Here is a 17,668-nt window from a genome sequence, read left to right as displayed (position 1 = left end):
ATGATTTAAAGTATACGGGAGGATGTGCGTAGGTTATATGCAAATACTACGCCATTTTATATAAGGGACTTGAGCATCCACTTCTTTTGGTATCCGCGGGAGGTCCCAGAACCAAACCCCCACGGATAAGGAGGGCCAACTGTACACCAGTTAAAGCCATCTCCTGCGTGCATGCTTTTATTATATATATATGTAGTTGTGCACAGACACAATACTCCAGGTCATTCTAGTAAACCTGTTTCGGTGGGATCAAGTCCATAGTATATGAATGAGAGTCCTGTCCTGCTCTGTGTAAAGACACACAGAGATGATGGAGTTTGGATCGGGCAGTGATCACCTCCACAGGAACAATTCCAATTTGGTTGATACACCCCACTGGGTCAAAATCAAGGCAAGTGCTGCAGGTGGGGCCGTTGCTTGATCACAACAAGCAACCCAACTTGAAACGTTAAACTAAATGTCCTTTCATGTTTGCAGTGGGGGTTCAAATCTTAAGTGGCAAAGGGAAGTTATCCTTGTAGAAAGTGATGGTTCTCTTTAAAGAGTGATTAAGGGGTAAATGGGTATCGGGCTTCACAGAGATAACAGAATAAAATGCAGATGTTTTATCTTCTTCCCTTGTCAGGACTCCTGGTATGAATTTCGTGCAATGGCTGTCATGCAGGACCTGATCAGTGAACCAAGTAATATCGTCGGGGTTTCTAGTTCAGGTAAGTTGCACGTATATTCTCAATGACAAAATCACCATTGTATAAGAACATAAAACATTGCATCTCAAGGACAGGCCCTTTAGCCAGGATATTGTGCAAAACTAATTAATCTACTGACTCCTAACCCTTTCTGCCTCTAAACCCCTCCGTGCCCATCTGAAAGCTTCGACTTCCACCTCCATCACCCCTGGTAGAGTATTCCAGTAGCTCACCATTCTCTGTAAAGAACCTCTCCGGTGAACCTTCTCCATCTCACCTTAAATGCATGCCTTCTGGAACTGGACATGTCAACTCAGGGAAAAGGATATCTGTTGTCCTCTGAAAAGGATGGAGGGAGGTTGTTCAAATGTATGGCCCATTGTTGTTTCCTTGAACAAGTTCTCTGTGCTTTTAGACATCTTTTCACCACCTGATGTGCCGGAGGAAGGCCTAGCCCGTCCTGTTGTGGCTGGGATTGTCGCCACCATCTGCTTCCTGGCAGCAGCCATTTTGTTCAGTACTCTGGCTGCTTGCTTTGTGAACAGGCAGCGGAAGCGGAAAAATAAGAGGAGGAGGGGTGAGTAGGAGACAGCCTTTCATTTGGGGAGGGGCACGTTGCTATTGAATTGGCAAATTTCCAGAAACTGTTTGCAGTCATTTCTCAGTAGAGTGAAGGTTTCAAAAGTTTGCCTTAACAACAAATCAAAAGAATTCAAATTAAAACATTATTGCTTTAAGAAACTTACATACCTAAAAAAAACCTGACCTTTCTATTTCACAGACATCTTACCATTGGAAAAGGGTCAGGGCTGTTAAAGGGGTCATACCTTGGCAAATGTCTTCCTGAGTTCCCAGAGCATGCAGTGAGTCAGTTATACCTTGTGGGGTATTGTTCCTTTCCGCGCCTGGTGGCACATCGGGCGGCATTTTTGCCGTTTCCGTAGCATTTGACTGTTTTTTACGAGGCTGAGTTGCCAGCTTGACACCTCAACCCAGCACAAATGGAAAGCATGCAAGGAGCTGGCCGGATTTGAACTGGGGACCATTTGCCTCGAAGTCCAGTGCTGATGCCACTACACCACCAGCCGGCTACCCTGTGGCATGGACGGTTCAAGATTCCGTCATCTGTGCGTACAGGTCAATGTGAGCTCCAGTTATCAGTTACAGAAACTCTGATCTGCGCTAGGGGATGCTTACGCTTTGGATGATATTCAGCATAAAAAATTATATCCAGCATATAAAACAATATCCTGGGTGGCACATTAAGTCACTCAGGTTTCAATAACTTCACAATGAAGTACTCCTTGTTAAAATATATGTTAATAACACGGGTCCCAGGCTGTGATCTATTGATCTAACCCCTACTGTTATGTAAATAATACTCTCTGTACATGTTGATAAAGTCAATACACATGCAAATACATAGTGTCATTGCACATGGTATGGCTGTCTCATAGTGCCAGCAACACTAGTTCAATTATGACCTCTGATGCTGATGGATTGGACTTCACAAGAAAAGAGGCACATGTATACTGCAAGATTGCAGGTTATGTGCTATTTATGCATAAAATGTGGATGAAAATAGGAATTCCCTCATCCAGCTTCTAGGTTTCTGTCACCCAATACAAACTGGGACTGCAGTTATTGAGTGTGCTTATGGTTAAGTTATTGACAACTATGGAGAAGAATGGACCACTGGTTTGAAGACATGACTTTGAATCCCAGCATGGCAGCTGTGATATTTAAATTCAGGTAAATAAAGAAATATGGAATGAAAAGTTGGCCTCAATAATGTTAGCATGGTTTATCGTAACATCCAGCCTGGTTCATTAATGTACATTGCAAGAAAATCTGTCTTCCTTTCCAACCCTGGTTTAACTGCGATTCCAGACCCACCAATACTGAGCTTCCTTCTCCCTTAAGGGACATTTACAGACGGACCATAAATGACAGTTTTGCCTATGATGTCCCTAATTGAATGCATTTTTAAGAATGTAAAATAAGTAAAGCCAGTCAGGCGACGCTGAGCTGTTGTGCATTTCCAGAAGAGAGAATCCCATGGGTTTATTCCCTCATTCAATAGAGCTTCTGTTGTCAGCCATGCTGCCCAAGGCTCTGACTAGGTACAGTATCTATTGTCAGAGCAGAGGGAAGGAAAAGACATCTCCCCATTGCTCATTCCTCTGTAACTCCTGGATCATATTGGCCATGTTCTGGAAAATGTTTTTACAAAATTTGTTTGGACTATCTATGATTTTCCAGTTGAAAGACCTTTTACTCAACATGTGCCTCCAAGCTGATGCAAAGTTTTCTATGGATGCCCATGGTTTCTGCCCAGTTCTGTAGTTTTGGCTTGTCTCATTGTGATGAACTACATATACCTGTCTGGACACACCCCTCTGCTGACTGCTCCTGTGGATCCTCCCACAGACCCCTGTATAAAGGCGATTGGAGGCACTGCTCCTCCCTCAGTCTCCAGGATGTTGTGTGGTGGTCTCTTGCTGCTAATAAAAGCCTATCGTTCGCCTCCCGTCTCCGAGAGTTATTGATGGTGCATCACTCATGAAGTTTACTAGACTTCCTTCTTCTCAGGACAGAATTTAACAGTTGATATAATGAAACATTTGAATGTTAATTGCGAATGATATATGGTTGAGAGTGTGTCCAATCAACTGCTTGTCCCACCTTCATATCAATGATACTTAATTAAGTTAAAACAAAGCTGAAGTCAGACTAATCCACCAATGTCTTTGGGAGCACCACCAGCCCCAAGTTTCCAATGGCTGGCTTGACTTCTGTTTCAACTGTCCTTTCGTTTTTTGGAACTGGGGAAAACACGTGTACAAAACCTGGAAAGAGGATTATGAGAAGAGGACTAAAAATCATAACTTCTGTGACAAGTACTTCCTTGGTTGTACTTCACTTCCAGAATTTTGAGGTTGCGAAGGTTTTATTTAAATCTTTTTTACCTGACAGCTTGTGAAAGTGCTCCCTGTCAGAAAAAGTTATATAATATTTATCAGCGACCATCTGAAGAATTGTGTCCATGCATACACAGCATAAGTAGCAGAAGGAATACAAACTCACCCAAACAAGCCACCCACCCTGGCAAATGCTCCTGAAGCAAAGGTGAAGGAGTCTGTGTTTCCCTAAATGACCTTGTCAGTCACCTCAGAGCCTGCAGAAGGAAATTATTCTCAGGCATGAGGGAAACAGGATGAAAAAGTGGAAGCAAAAGGGAAAGAGGACAATTAATCTGAGATTTCCACTATCTTAACATAAACTGCTTTGGTCTTTTACTCTGGCAAAACGTTTGTAACTGAAGCAGGCTGGGCATATCTGATCCTATTTACTTTCAGAGTTTATGCACCGTCTTCTAGCATTTTATCAAATATCACCCAAGGTATGATTGCTGACTAAAAGTGTAAACAGCAAATAAATCTTATTTTATGCCAACATTCAATTATGTAGCAAACAGTAGAAAGAGAGGTTATTTATTTTGCATTAAATTCCTAATGTTAGCGATGAAGGATTTGTTGAAGAGAGACTAAAATCTTAACAGATGTTGGAAAATGCAAAATAAATTCAACTTTTTATTAAAGACTTTAATATTGAGGAAAAGCATTATTCATATTTTACAAAACTTGGACATGTACGTATTTTTAAACCATTAGCCCAAGGTCACATTATACATCAATCACATCAGTATTTCAGCACCTCAGTAATTTTTATACATTTCCCATGTGCTTTCTATTCCTTATTTCTTTTGTGATGTGAGCATTTCCGGTCGGGACACATACAAGCTGGATTGCATTCACCTGTAGACAGCTGTGGGCTTGTTCTTGCTGACAAATTCCATGCACCATCAATGAGTTATGATACTCAGGGACTTGGGCTATATTATATTTATTGTATGACTGTATGTTTACTGCTATCTTATATGCAATATATGTGCTTTGTGCTGTGTATGACTGTTGGTATTGGCTCGCACTTGGCCCCGGAGGAAAACTTTCATTTGGCTGTATTTATGTATGGTTGAATGACAATGAACTTGAACTTGAAGGTGGTGGTGAACCCCCCCCCCCCCACCCCACCCCATCCCATCCCTTGAATCGTTCTGTTTTTGGTTGCTCAATAACAATATTATTGAAGAAATTCCAGAATTTTGGTCCAGTGCTGGAGAAAGAAAGGGAATGCGACCGAAACCAGGTCATCTTCATTTTGAAGAAGAGTTGAAGGTCATAGTAACATTAGAGCATAGAACAGGTTGTCACAACACAGTAACAAATCCTTTGGCCCACAATATTTGATTGAGATGACCATGATGCAAATTTAAATGAATCCAATTGTCTGTATATCCTTCCCTTGCCTTCTTGTTTATGTGCTTGTCTGAATGCCTTTTAAATATTGCAATCATATGTGCTTCAACCACTTCCCTTGGCAGCATCTTCCAGGCACCTACCACTTTCTATGTTAAAGATCTTGCCTCCCACATCTCCTCTAAACGTTCTCATTTTCACCTTAAAGCTCTGCTCACTGGTATGTAAAGACTCTTCCCTACCTATGAAAAGAATTACCCTTTCTCAGCCTCCCATAATTTTATGAACTTCTATTAGTTCACTTGGCTTCCAGAGAAAACAGTTCGAGTTTGTCCAGCCTCTCCTTATAGCTAGGACTCTCTAGACCAGGCAACACCCTCATGAATGTCTTCTGCATCCTCTCCACAGCCCCAACATCATTCCTGTAATGTGGTGACCAGAACTGAACACAATTCTCCAAATGAGGCCTAACTAAGTTTTATGCAACTGCAAAATTGTACTCTTTCTTGATGGTTGCGGCTGAGAAATTACCTCACAAGTATCTGACAAATTGCATCACGAGGCTAGTATTGACTTTAAATGACAGAAGATGTATTTGCAGAGTACTGTGGCAAGAACGATGCTCTGTCCTGGATGACATGGAGGTTCCCAAGTGATGTTGCAGCTACAACTTTCAAGTAGTTCCTGAGTTTCCATTACAAACTTCAAAGATTCAAGAAAAGAACCACTTGCCACGGATTTTCCTGCCTTTACTCTGGCTTCAAGGTGAAAACTGTAGAGTCGTCACTAAGCAGGACCGCCCTCAGGTTACGATGGACAGAAGGCTGATGATGTTTCAGTTGAAGCGTTAACTGCTGCACCTATAGCTTGGTCTCCAACAACTACAAGTATTTTGTTTCTGTTGCGTGCAATTATAGCCTCCACCAAATGACACCCTTAGCTTCTTAACTTCACTTTTAGACTATTATTTTTGTGGAAAAGTGCATTTCACCAACGTTGCACTGAATATGTTATAGCTAATCAACTTAATTGGAAAGAATTCCATATTCAAATAGATGGTTCCGAATCAACCAGTTGGAAATCTATAGAGTTTGACGTTGCCGTGTTCACCAAGCAGATGTTTCATCACCAGTCGAGGTGACATCCTCAGTGTGCAGTTGTTGGTGTTTCTCTCTGGGAGTGCTCGCGTTTATATAGGCCCCTGCTCACTTGCAGATAAGGATTCGCAGGAGTAAGAAGTTTTTTTTAGGTTAAGGTCAAATGCTACTTAAATGTAATGCAACAGGTCAGACACAGGCACCAGAGAACAGAATAAAAGGATGAGACCTCACATCAAGACCTTGCACAGAAGGACATCTGCTCAATGACGACAACATCCAATGATCACTGCAAAGCTAAGTCAATGGTGACTTCATATTTATAGTATGTTGCTGCTTGGTCACAGGGACGCCAGCAATAAGTGCAGTAAAGAGACTGGAAGCCCTAAAATGTCGATTGTTTATTTCTCTCCATAGGTGATTCCTGACCTGTTGAGTTCCTCCAGCATTGTGTGTGGGTTGTTCAAAATTTCCAGCTTCTGCAGGATGTCTTCTGCCAATTATCGTGAAACATTTTGCTTGAGCAATTGCAGCATAGCAAAAGAGCAACACAGTTCTGCATATCTGCTGCCTCACTCAGATTACAATCACGTATTCCTCAGTAATATTCTCCCATTTCCCCTCCACAGCATTACTTTGGTTTGAACCCTCCTGTGACAGCGTTATCACCTCATCAATCCACCAACGAGCCTACTGGATCAGTGTTGCAGTTATCACTGGTTTAAAAATGCTCAGCTGCTCCCAGTGCCTACTAAAAGCAGTTGACAGGTTAAGCACCATTGAGTAATAGACCTTGGAACAGGGATGCAGGTGATTTTAGGGATAAAAAGCGGAGTTGAACAGTATCAAGATGGAATCAGAATCAGGTTTATAGCTGTGTCGATTTACAGTGCCTATAAAAAGTATTCACTCTCCTTGGAAGTTTTCATGTTTTATTGTTTTACAACATTGAAACACAGTGGATTTAACTTGGCTTTTTTTTGACACCGATTAACAGAAAAAGTCTGTTAAAGGTGAAAGTGAAAACAGATCTCTACGAAATGATCTAATTAATTACAAATAGATAGATAGACAGAGACTTTATTGATCCCAAAGGAAATTACAGGGTCACAGTAGCGTTACAAGTGCACAGATGTACAAATATTAGAAGAGAAGTAAGAAAGAATAAAAAATAAGTTACCATAAACAGTCTACCAGGAGGGAGTCATCACTTCCCCAGGTATAGGTTGACTCATTATAGAGCCTAATGGTTGAGCATAAGAATGACCTCGTACACCGCTCTTTGGAGAAGCGCAGTTGTCTTAGTCTATTACTAAAAGTTCTCCTCTGTTCAGCCAAGGTGGCATGCAGAGGGTGAGAAACATTGTCCAGAATTGCCAGGATTTTCCTGAGGGTCCTTTGTTTTACCACAGCCTCCAGTGTGTCCAGTTTGACTCCTATAACAGAGCCAGCATTTTCAATCAGTTCATTGAGCCTGTTGGCATCACCCATGTTGATGCCATTGCCCCAGCACTCCACTGCATAGAAGGTTGTACTGGTGACAACAGACTGGTTGAACAGTCTGGAAAGGAGAGGCCTGCGTACTCCAAAGAACCTCAATCTCCTCGGGAAGTAGAGGCGACTCTGGTCCTTCTTGTACATAGCCTCTATCTTGTCGCTCCACTCAAGTCTGTCCACCAGGTGCGCCCCCCAATACTTGTAGGTCCTCACCACACCCACGTCCTCACCGTCAATAGTAACAGGGAGCAATGCAGGCTTGGTCTTCCTAAAGTCCATCACCATCTCCTTTGTCTTACTTATGTTGAGCTGCGCACTATCTAACAAAGTCCTCCACCAAGACCCTGTATTCATCCTCCCGTCTTCCCTTTATACACTCAACTATTGCCAAGTCATCAGAGAATTTCTGCAGATGACATGACTCAGTGTTGTATGGGAGCCAATACAGTCCCCCTTAGAGCCCAGTGCTGGTTATAGCCATGTCTGACACACAGCTCTGAAGCCGCACAACTGTGGTCTGCCAGTCAGGTGGTCCGTTATCCAGGACACAATGGAAGTGGCAACCTGCATTGAACGGAACTTCCCCAAACCACAAGATCCTCACAGTGCTGCCCTGCTTATCCAAATTGGATTGGATTCAGCAGGTAGACGACAGCATCATCGACTCCAATGTGCTCCTGGTAGGCAAACTACTAGGACACAAATATAAACAGATATGCAATCAATTATTTTGTGTTTTATAAGTATTCACCCCCTTCAAGTCAGTGTTTAGAAGATGCACCTTTCGCAGCAATTATAGCCTTGAATCTGTGTGGATGGATCTCTATCAGCTTTGCACACCTGGGCACTGCAATTTCCCCCCATTCTTCTTTACAAAACTACTCAGACTCTGTCAGATTCCATGGGGATTGTGAGTGAACAGCCCTTTTCAAGCCCAGCCACAGATTCTCAATTGGATTGAGGTCTGGACTTGGCCACTCCAGACATTAACTTTGTTGTTTTTAAGTCATTCCAGTGTAGCTTTGGCTTTATGCTTAGGGACATTGTCTTGCTGGAAAACAAATCTTCTCCCAAGTCGCAGTTCTCTTGCAGACAACATCAGGTTTTCCTCCAGGATTTCCCTGTATTTTGCTTCAGTCATTTTACTCTCTATCTTCCAGGTCTTGCTTGCAGTGAAGCATCCCCACACCATGATGGTGTGTTTTTGATGATGTGCGGTGTTTAGCTTCCACCAAACATAGTGTTTAGTCTAATGGCCAAAAAGCTCAATTTTCATTTCATCAGACCATAGAACCTGTTTCCAGTTGTCTCTCCCATCTCAGCCACTGAAGCTTGTAACTCCTCCAGAATTGTCATAGGTCTCTTGGTGGCCTCCCTCACTAGTCCCCTTCTTGTACAGTCACTCAGTTTTTGAGGATGACCTGCTCTAGACAGATGTACAGCTGTGCCATATTCTTTCCATTTCTTGATGATTGACTTAACTGTACTCCAAGGGATATTCAGTGACTTGGAAATTTTCTTGTACCCACCTCCTGACTTGTGCTTTTCAATAACCTTTTCACAGAGTTGCTTGAAGTGTTCTTTTGTCTTCATGGTGTAGTTTTTGCCAGGATACTGACTCACCAGCAGTTGGCTCTTCCAGATACAGGTGTATCTTTACTACAGTCAATTGAAACACCTTGACTGCACACAGATTATCTCCATTTAACTAATTATGTGACTTCTAAAACCAATTGGCTTCACCAATGATGATTTGGTGTGCCATGTTAAAGGAGTGAATACTTGTGCAATCAATTACCTTGTGTTTTATATTTGTAATTAATTTGGATTGCTTTGTAGAGATCTGGTTTTACTTTAGCACAAAAGAATCTATTTCTGTTGATCCATGTCAAAAAAGCCAAATTAAATCCACTGTGATTCAATGTTGTAAAACAATAAAACATGAAAACTTCCAAGGGGGGGGTGCATACTTTTTGTAGGCACCGTGTGTCATGAAATTTGTTGTTTTGCAGCAGCAGTACAGTGCAATACATTATAAAAATACTATAGATTACAATATATTTAAAAATTAAATTATATTAGTAGTGCAAAGAGAGAGCAAAACAGTGAGGTAGTGTCATGGGTCAGTTGATTATCTGTTCAGGAATCTGATGGTGGATGGGAATAAGCTGTTCCTAAAATGTTCAGTGTGTGTCTTCAGGCTGCTGTACCTCCTTACTGATGTTAGTAATGAGAAAAGTGCATGTCCTGAGCAGTGTGGGTTGTTAGTGATGGACGCTGCCTTTTTGAGGCATCATCTTTTGAAGATATCCTTGATGCTGGGAAGGATGATCAAACCTGAATGTAAGAGGACAGCATTCTGTGAACTCAGACCGTCGGCAACTTTGTTTCATTCAAAGTCTTAGTCAAGATAGTGATAGGTGTTCTGCAGACTTATCGGGTTTGAGGTAGAATAAGGAAAGAATCAGAAATTGCCATAGGTTTATTAATGTCACATAAACCAAGATACAGAGAAAAGCTTGTCGTGTATGTTGTTCATACAGTTCGAAATCATTACACATTGAATTACGATAGAACAAGGTAAAACAATAACAATGCTGAATAAAGTGTAACAGCTGGAGAAAAAATGCAGTGCTGCAAGTGAACAATAAAGTGCAAGATCATAATGTAGATTGTGAGGACAAGTGTCTATCTTATATAAGAGGTCCACTCAAGCGTATGATAACAGTAGATTAGAAGCTGTCCTTTGGGTTCTGTTCCATTGCAAGAGATGGAAGGGTTAAATTTCATTGTGCATAACAATGTTAAATTACTTATCCTTCTATTAATATAACTTTCCAACAATGAATGCATGAAACTCTAGTTGACAATTCAATTAGCAGGAGGATATTCTCCATGAGCTGCATTCCAGCAAGAGTCAGAGAGAAGAGCTGACAGTAAGCTTAATTGTGAGGCACATACTGTGCTCTGAGGAGTCAGAGATGGCAATGTTTACCTCCCCTCTTCCTCGGGCCTCCAGTCCTTGAGGATTAATTTCCCACCCTCCCCAATCTCTTTCTTGGGGGGGGGGGAGCTCTAGAAGGCTGTGAGATACAGTTTTGTGGGATGTTACTCTGAACATGCGGTGAAGCGCTTGATTAACATCATACAAATGAACTCCACATTAAGCCTGCTCATTGCCAGGTCTGTGAGGTTCAATAAGCAAAGACTGATACAGAAGAATAAAATAAGTTGTATCTTCATTTATCTGAAACCTTGATTCCAAGCTGTACATTTATTTAATATGGGTGATATCTGTATTCCATGTGAGCGAGGCTAGCTTCATAACTTCTGATATTGGAATTGTTGCATTCCACCAAGTACACTAAAGGGTTTTAAAATGATTAAATATTTTGCAAGCCATGCTAAAACTCGTGGATTCTGCTTACCTCTTGCTACTGGCAAAACCTTGTATTTGATCCACCATTACTAAATGATGTGTATTAGTAGTTACGAGCTGAGTATTCTGCATTTGAATGCCAAAAATGAAATTGAGAAGAAATCCAAGTTTAATTCCCTGTTTGGTGATGAATTGTGCTCAATACAATGAGGAACATTTGACCTCTGCCATTTCAGGAATTCCCAGTGCTCTTCCCATTGGTTATTTTGTCTTGATGTTAACCCACTTATGTTCAAAGGCATTATGTATTGTAGAAATCTCTGTTATGCCATTAGCATTAATAACTTAGAGACGGGCAAGGTGCAAAATTGTGTGTAATGTACTTTACCTACCACCGTAGAGACCACCTATGGGGGTGAGAAATTTTCTTTTCCTGGCTTCATGTAGTCAAACTCAAATACATGGATGAAATCAAAAACAGGAACCATTCTTCACTGTGCCTTATTCCCTAGAGGAATGGGATTGTCCAAACCTATTTTACATGGAAATGCGACTGTCAGCTGATTAAATCCAATCTGAGCTGCATTTAACTGCAAAAACTAGGGGGGGGGGGGCCATAGTAAGTGTGCGGCTCTGGTGCAAGAAACACTGTGCCCCACATGTTTAATTTTCCAGTTACTGGAAGAGTGGACCAGGAAAGTCAATGACTGAGATAGCATTGACGCAAAAATCTACATAACAGAGGGTAACATACCTCAAATTATTCATTTTTGAAAGGACCATTATATATAAAACCTTATGGCACGAGAGCATCTCATCTCATCCCTGTGGAAGTCAAATCCTGCAGAGGTGAACTGTCGACTTGGCTGTCACTCATTTCTGCTACCACTTTCGATCAACCCCTTTGTATTGTATCATGTGAGCTTCTTTTAGTATGATAAAATTGCTGTGCCTGAGCTGTGGCCACACTATTGTGGGAAAAGTATTTCTAATATTAAATGATTTGATTCCCTTCTAGCTGTTTAATGCACATGCTTGTTCTTCTCCAGATCCTCCTCTCTCAATAACACACTGCCGAAAGAGTGTGGAATCCCCGTAAGTAACCAGTCCCTTTTATAATTTTGTCCGTGTTTGTTTGTCTATGCTAAATCAATTGTGGTTGATTTGATTCTTTCTCTCAGAGCTGACAGCCAAACTTTGGTGTAAGATCCATGTCAGATTAACACTAGACTTTTGTTTTACAATCAATAAAAGAGGGCAATGAAATGGTTGTTCTAGAATGCCTCTGTGCTGATTGCAAATGAACTGAAGTCTAGCAGCCTTAGTTGCATATACCTTATATAATTTTAAAACAGAACGTAAATCCATATGTAATTTACAGTTTTCCTACAGGATACCGAAAGAATTTGTTCTTTCATCTCTAATCTGTGGTAACTTGGATTGTTATATTTCTATAAAGAGCGTAGTTTTTTATGAACCATACACAGCACAGAAGTGCCATTAATTCCTCACCAAATGGTTCTGGTATCCTATTGCTGTAAAAACACGCATCAGTTGGCAGTATTAATTAACTTATAAATTCCCTCATTACTTTAAAATACATTATATTCATAATATTATTGCATAACTAATAAAATGATCCCCAAATGAGAGCTAAGTATTTTCCTGAAATGTATTCTAACTGCCACAGCTTCATAACTGATGACTCATTAAATTAATAGACAAAAGGGCTTGTTATTAATGAATAATGGCAGTGAAAGCAATAAAATAATGCTTTACTTCACTGGACAGTAACAAAATTGTAAACATGAAAGTATACAGGATTACTGTTGCCTCTGATTTTGGTCTCTCAGATCCTCCTCAGGAAAGGTGAGTCCTGAAAGCGTCAGGACACTCCGAGCTCCGTCAGACTCCTCTGAAGATGCTCAAGCCATACATGCCAAGATGATGAGTCCTGGCAGGGAAAGGGAACTGTCCCTGTACAAAAAGACAAAGCGGGCAATAACCAGCAAGAAGTACAGTGTCTCCAAGCATGAGGCTGAGGCTGATGTCACTACCCCTATCGAACTCATCAGCAGAGGCCCTGACGGACGATTCATTATGGATCCCACAGAGATGGAAACATCGTTGAAGACGAGGAGGATTGAGGGCTTTCCCTTTGCAGAAGAGACAGAAACTTATCCTGAATTCCGGCAGTCCGACGAGGAAAACAATGAGACGCTTACTCCTACTGCCATTATGGGCTTGAAGTCTCAGCTTTCACCTCTTTCATCTAGTCAAGAGTCATACTTACAGCCACCAGCATACAGTCCATCGTTCCAGAAAGGAGACGAAAGCATGGGAGGCTTAGATGCCAGACTACAGGCCACCGGCCAGGCCAGGCGACCTGCTAAACGTTACTCTCAGAGCCAGTTTTATGGCTATCTCAGCAGTAGCTCAGCAGACCAAGATGGTCAGCCATTTTACATGCCAGATATCAGTCCCCTCAGTTCAGTGATGTCTTCACCTCTATTACTTGCTGAAGGACCATACGGTCACCCCACCCTCCCTGCAGATCACGGAGATTCTGAAGGACAGCAGTTGGTCACTTCCAGTAGCACCCTGCCTTTGACTCACACTCCAACCACTATGCGGTCTCCAGAGCCATGGAGAAGGAAGAAGTTGTCGATAAGCAGCATTGAAAGCTCTCCGGTCATGTTCTCGCACCATCAAGAAACCCCCGAGAGTACACTGCCAAAGGCTGGTCTTCCAAGGGGCGGCCCCCCTTCCTCACTCCAGGTCTCAGCACCCTACCACAGCGTGCTGCAACTGGAGGTACCAAAGAGTCAGACTGGCAAAGCTCCCAGCAAAAGTAAAGGATCTGCCTCTCTCTCTCAAAAATACCCACATCAACCTATGCAACAGACCAGCCACGGGCAGCTAAAGCATACCAGCCATGGTATAAGTGCACCCACATTGCCTTACACTGAATCAGCCAAACAGGCTGGTCCCAGTGGCACAAGCACATTCAGTCTGGACACCAGGTGGTACGAACCAAGACCCAGGCCCAGACCCAGCCCTAAGCAAGGCAGAAGGACTGAGGCCAGTTTACACCAGGTGGTTCTGCAGCCTTCCCGGCTCTCCCCTTTGAGTCAGAGTCCTCTGAGTTCCCGTCACGCATCCCCAGAGATCTCATCCCGTCCACGGCCTCGGCCCAGTGTAATGCAGCCCTCCCGCGACATCTTCCCTGCAGGTATCTCTGTGGAGATGTCCGAAATTACCCTTCAGCCTCCTGCTGTCGTTAGCTTATCCAGAAGGTCCTCTCCGTCCTCCTCACCAGCACAAAGCAGCACTGCTGGCCAGGGCAGCAGACGAGGAAGCCCCAGTTATAGACCTCAAATGGCACTGACACCTTCGACAGGCAGCTACACAGGATCCCTTTCTCCTGCAACAGGGCACAGCGAGTTTTATAGTCAGATTCCTTCCCAAAGGAGGAGAGGTGAAGACAGTCCTCCTTTTGAACACCCACCTTCACACTTATCTACTTCAGGGTAGGTATTTGAAAAAAAATGTTGAAGTTGATCAGTTGGAAAGCCAGATTGATTTCTTCCACTAAGTATTATTGATGTATTGTGGAGTTCCTATGGTCCAAGATAGTTACCTCTGTCTATCAAGTGTGTATAAATCTTATCAGTGCTGCGCATTCATAACATCGAGCTGGGGAGGGAAAAGACCTCTAAAAATAGACTAGGTGTCACAACTACATAAAGTTCTAAATATGGATAAAGATCTAATACAACTGTAAATCATCAGAATGCTAATTGTGGTAAAATTCTTGGGCAAAAGTCACATGTGATATATGTCAGGATTTGAAATGATTAGTGAAAGAAATTGTTATACAGATATTATAATTGACAACCTGAAACAGCATCTGGTGTTTACATTGCTAACGGACAAGATATTGCCATCACTGATGAAGTAACGGGGCTTGCCACTGGTTTCAAAGAAACCTGAACACAACTGTCTAGGAATCTCTGTGGCATGAATTGCACCAATGCTGGCATCAGTTGCTGTTAGACATCACCTCTAGGGGAGCTGGGGTGTCTGTCAATAGTGATGACATCACTGAACAGTCAATCACATTTTTGAAGCCTCATACAACAAACTAGAAAGTGGATAAAACATATGCCAAGAAATTCAGCCCTGGAGATTAGCCCCAAATGCACCATATAGTAATATGATGCACTGCATCCTGCCTCAAAATTCATTTGATTGAACCAATGTAGTTGAATTTCAGAGGCAGGGTGTACCACGTAGCCTCTACTATATGGTATATTTCACTATGCAGATTGGGGATGAGTTTCTTGGCAATAACATCTGATTAACTTTTAACCTCCCATGCAACATTCCAAATTTTATCTTACACTCTACCAAAGGTTAAGGTAAAAGCTAAAACATCATAAACTTCTTTAAAGTTTTTTGTTATAATTTTAAATAGGTTTGCAATTTTACTTGAGTAAGTGACATGCCATACAAAATGATAGGTTTTTTTTTCTGTAGGGGTATTTAACAGCAGTTACAGAATTAAAACTCAGTTCCATCTCATGCAGCAGGGGCACATCATCTTCAGCATTTTTCACAATGGAAATAGGAAATATCATCAAAATAATGCAGGATGAGGAGGAGCAGGGAATCAGTTAAAGCTGTTTCGGATTTCCTCCAGTGCTGTTGTATTTCCTCCATTCATGTATTCTGGCCTGTTATGATTGCCCAGATATTGTAGCATTAATTGCACAGAGGCCCTATGCAATTTCATCTTCACCAAAACCATCACAAGTGGTAGGTCACCATTGACGTATTTTGATTATAGTCTGTTTTTGCCTTCTCGCGAGTGTTAGCGATCCTGGAAATTATTGTTTGCCATATTGACTCAAGGACGTCATACTGTATATCCTCAGATGACTTCCACCATTTGCCATTTTAACAGAGGCAATAATCCATTTCTTTTAAATCATTTGGCAACAGTGGACATACAAATTTCATGTAAAGACCTTAAGCATTTGTGTACCAATGTGCAGAGAGACATTCCTAATCTACTGATAATTTCAACATGCCTAATCTATGTACAATATGATATGGCTTCTTGCAGGAGGTTAAATTATTCATGAATCTTGTTTTGTAAATGGATGTATATTTGCAAGGTAATCGATGACTAAATTGTATCCAGAAGCTAATGCAACACTTTCTCACAAAATAATTGGAAATAAAGCAAATTTTCTCCTCATTCTATCCTAAACAATTAGAGGTATCCTTTTAGAGTGAAACTTGACATTTTTGTTCTTCAATGAATCTTAAGGTATCTTTATGTGTAATTAAAAATGTAGATCCAAATTCCTTCTGTTCCCATTTCTAGCACTGTAAGAATATTCAGATCTGAACTTGTAGAGGTGCAGTTGGAGGCTTTGATAACACATCCCAGTGTTACCATTCAATCAGATGGTCCATGTTTCATTTGGTACCCATTGTTCACATGTATCTGGCCTGTTGGAGCACTTGCAAATTTCAACCAAGCATTTTCATCAAGAGAGGAAATAAATGATATGATCAGAACTTCTTCATTGCCCATCGATTACTTGTTGGTTGCCTAGAAAGTACAATTCTTGTGTTCATAGTATTATAAGAGCTGAGATAATCTAAAGAAGATCTAGAAAAGGAGAAGTGAGTGCCAAGATAGCCAAAGCCTGACCGTATTGACCACGTGCCACAATACCAACTAGTCACTTGAGTTTGCAAATATATATTTATGGGAGGAATTCATTTGTGTAGCCAACATTCTGATGATCTAATGGCTGCAGAGACCTTGCTGCAATATCTGAGCTAACTACTCAGATGATCACTTCTTAGAATCTTTCCTCTATGCTACAACTTTCTGCTTTATCCCTCAGTCTGGACCATTAACCCTGGTCCTGCATGTGCTTGCAAACTTCACTCAATATTACATAGAAGGTGAGGTAGTCATGGTTTTCACTCAGTTATGTGTATGTTAGGCTTATCACAAAGCAGAAAATGTCAGAATACATCTAGAGGACAGGTAAAATAAAAACTCTCCTTATATGGCAGATCTAGCGATCAGAAGGACAGAACTAAAAACCTGTCTTTTTTACCAGCACGAAAGGCTGTTATGAATCTGAGTTGATTCAGACAATTTCCTGTAAATTGTACCCATCTCCTTCAAAGTGGAGTGGCTAACTAACATAGATTCCCTGATGTAATTTTCTAAACAATGCTGTGAAAATTTGAATAAAATATAGTGCTGCAAATCTACAACTGTATGTGCTGTGCTATCTCACACTGGCATGAACCCAGTCCTGATATAGTTATGTGTTTATATGGAGATGTATATATGTACCTTTTTCTATTTTAAAATTTCAGAAAGTTTCTTGCAACTGGAAAATGCACATGCAAGATATCATCTGATTTCTCAATGATTTCGTATCGAAAGAAAGAAAGCAAAGTGCAGTTTAGTACCAGAGCTTTTCATGGGCTGGCTTGATTTTCAATCTAGACATACAGAAATTGAATAATTAAGACTAAGATGGCATGTGTACCGAGGAAATGAGTAGGGGATTATCTAAATGGCCAGATTAACTATTCTGTTAAATGTTTACAATATGTAGATTTAGTGTCAAGATTTCTTCAATTTCATAT

At 41.3% G+C, this 17,668-nt stretch overlaps 1 protein-coding gene across 2 annotated transcripts in view; it reads left to right on the top strand.

The window, feature by feature from the left end:
• The window catches only part of igsf9bb (immunoglobulin superfamily, member 9Bb), a 711,231-nt gene that overhangs the window by 647,757 nt on the left and 45,806 nt on the right, over positions 1–17,668 (top strand). For both annotated transcript variants that reach the window (XM_073029796.1, XM_073029795.1), the window contains exons 15-18: positions 626–710; positions 1,105–1,266; positions 12,031–12,076; positions 12,835–14,511. In XM_073029796.1, the coding sequence (XP_072885897.1) occupies positions 626–710; positions 1,105–1,266; positions 12,031–12,076; positions 12,835–14,511 (1,970 nt within the window). The remainder of the gene's footprint in view (positions 1–625; positions 711–1,104; positions 1,267–12,030; positions 12,077–12,834; positions 14,512–17,668) is intronic.

The sequence above is a fragment of the Hemitrygon akajei genome, chromosome 26, assembly GCF_048418815.1.
Source record: "Hemitrygon akajei chromosome 26, sHemAka1.3, whole genome shotgun sequence".
Taxonomy (NCBI): Eukaryota; Metazoa; Chordata; class Chondrichthyes; order Myliobatiformes; family Dasyatidae; genus Hemitrygon; species Hemitrygon akajei.
The sequence above is the reverse complement of the archived record's forward strand: the minus strand, read 5'-3'. Positions and strand labels throughout refer to the sequence as shown.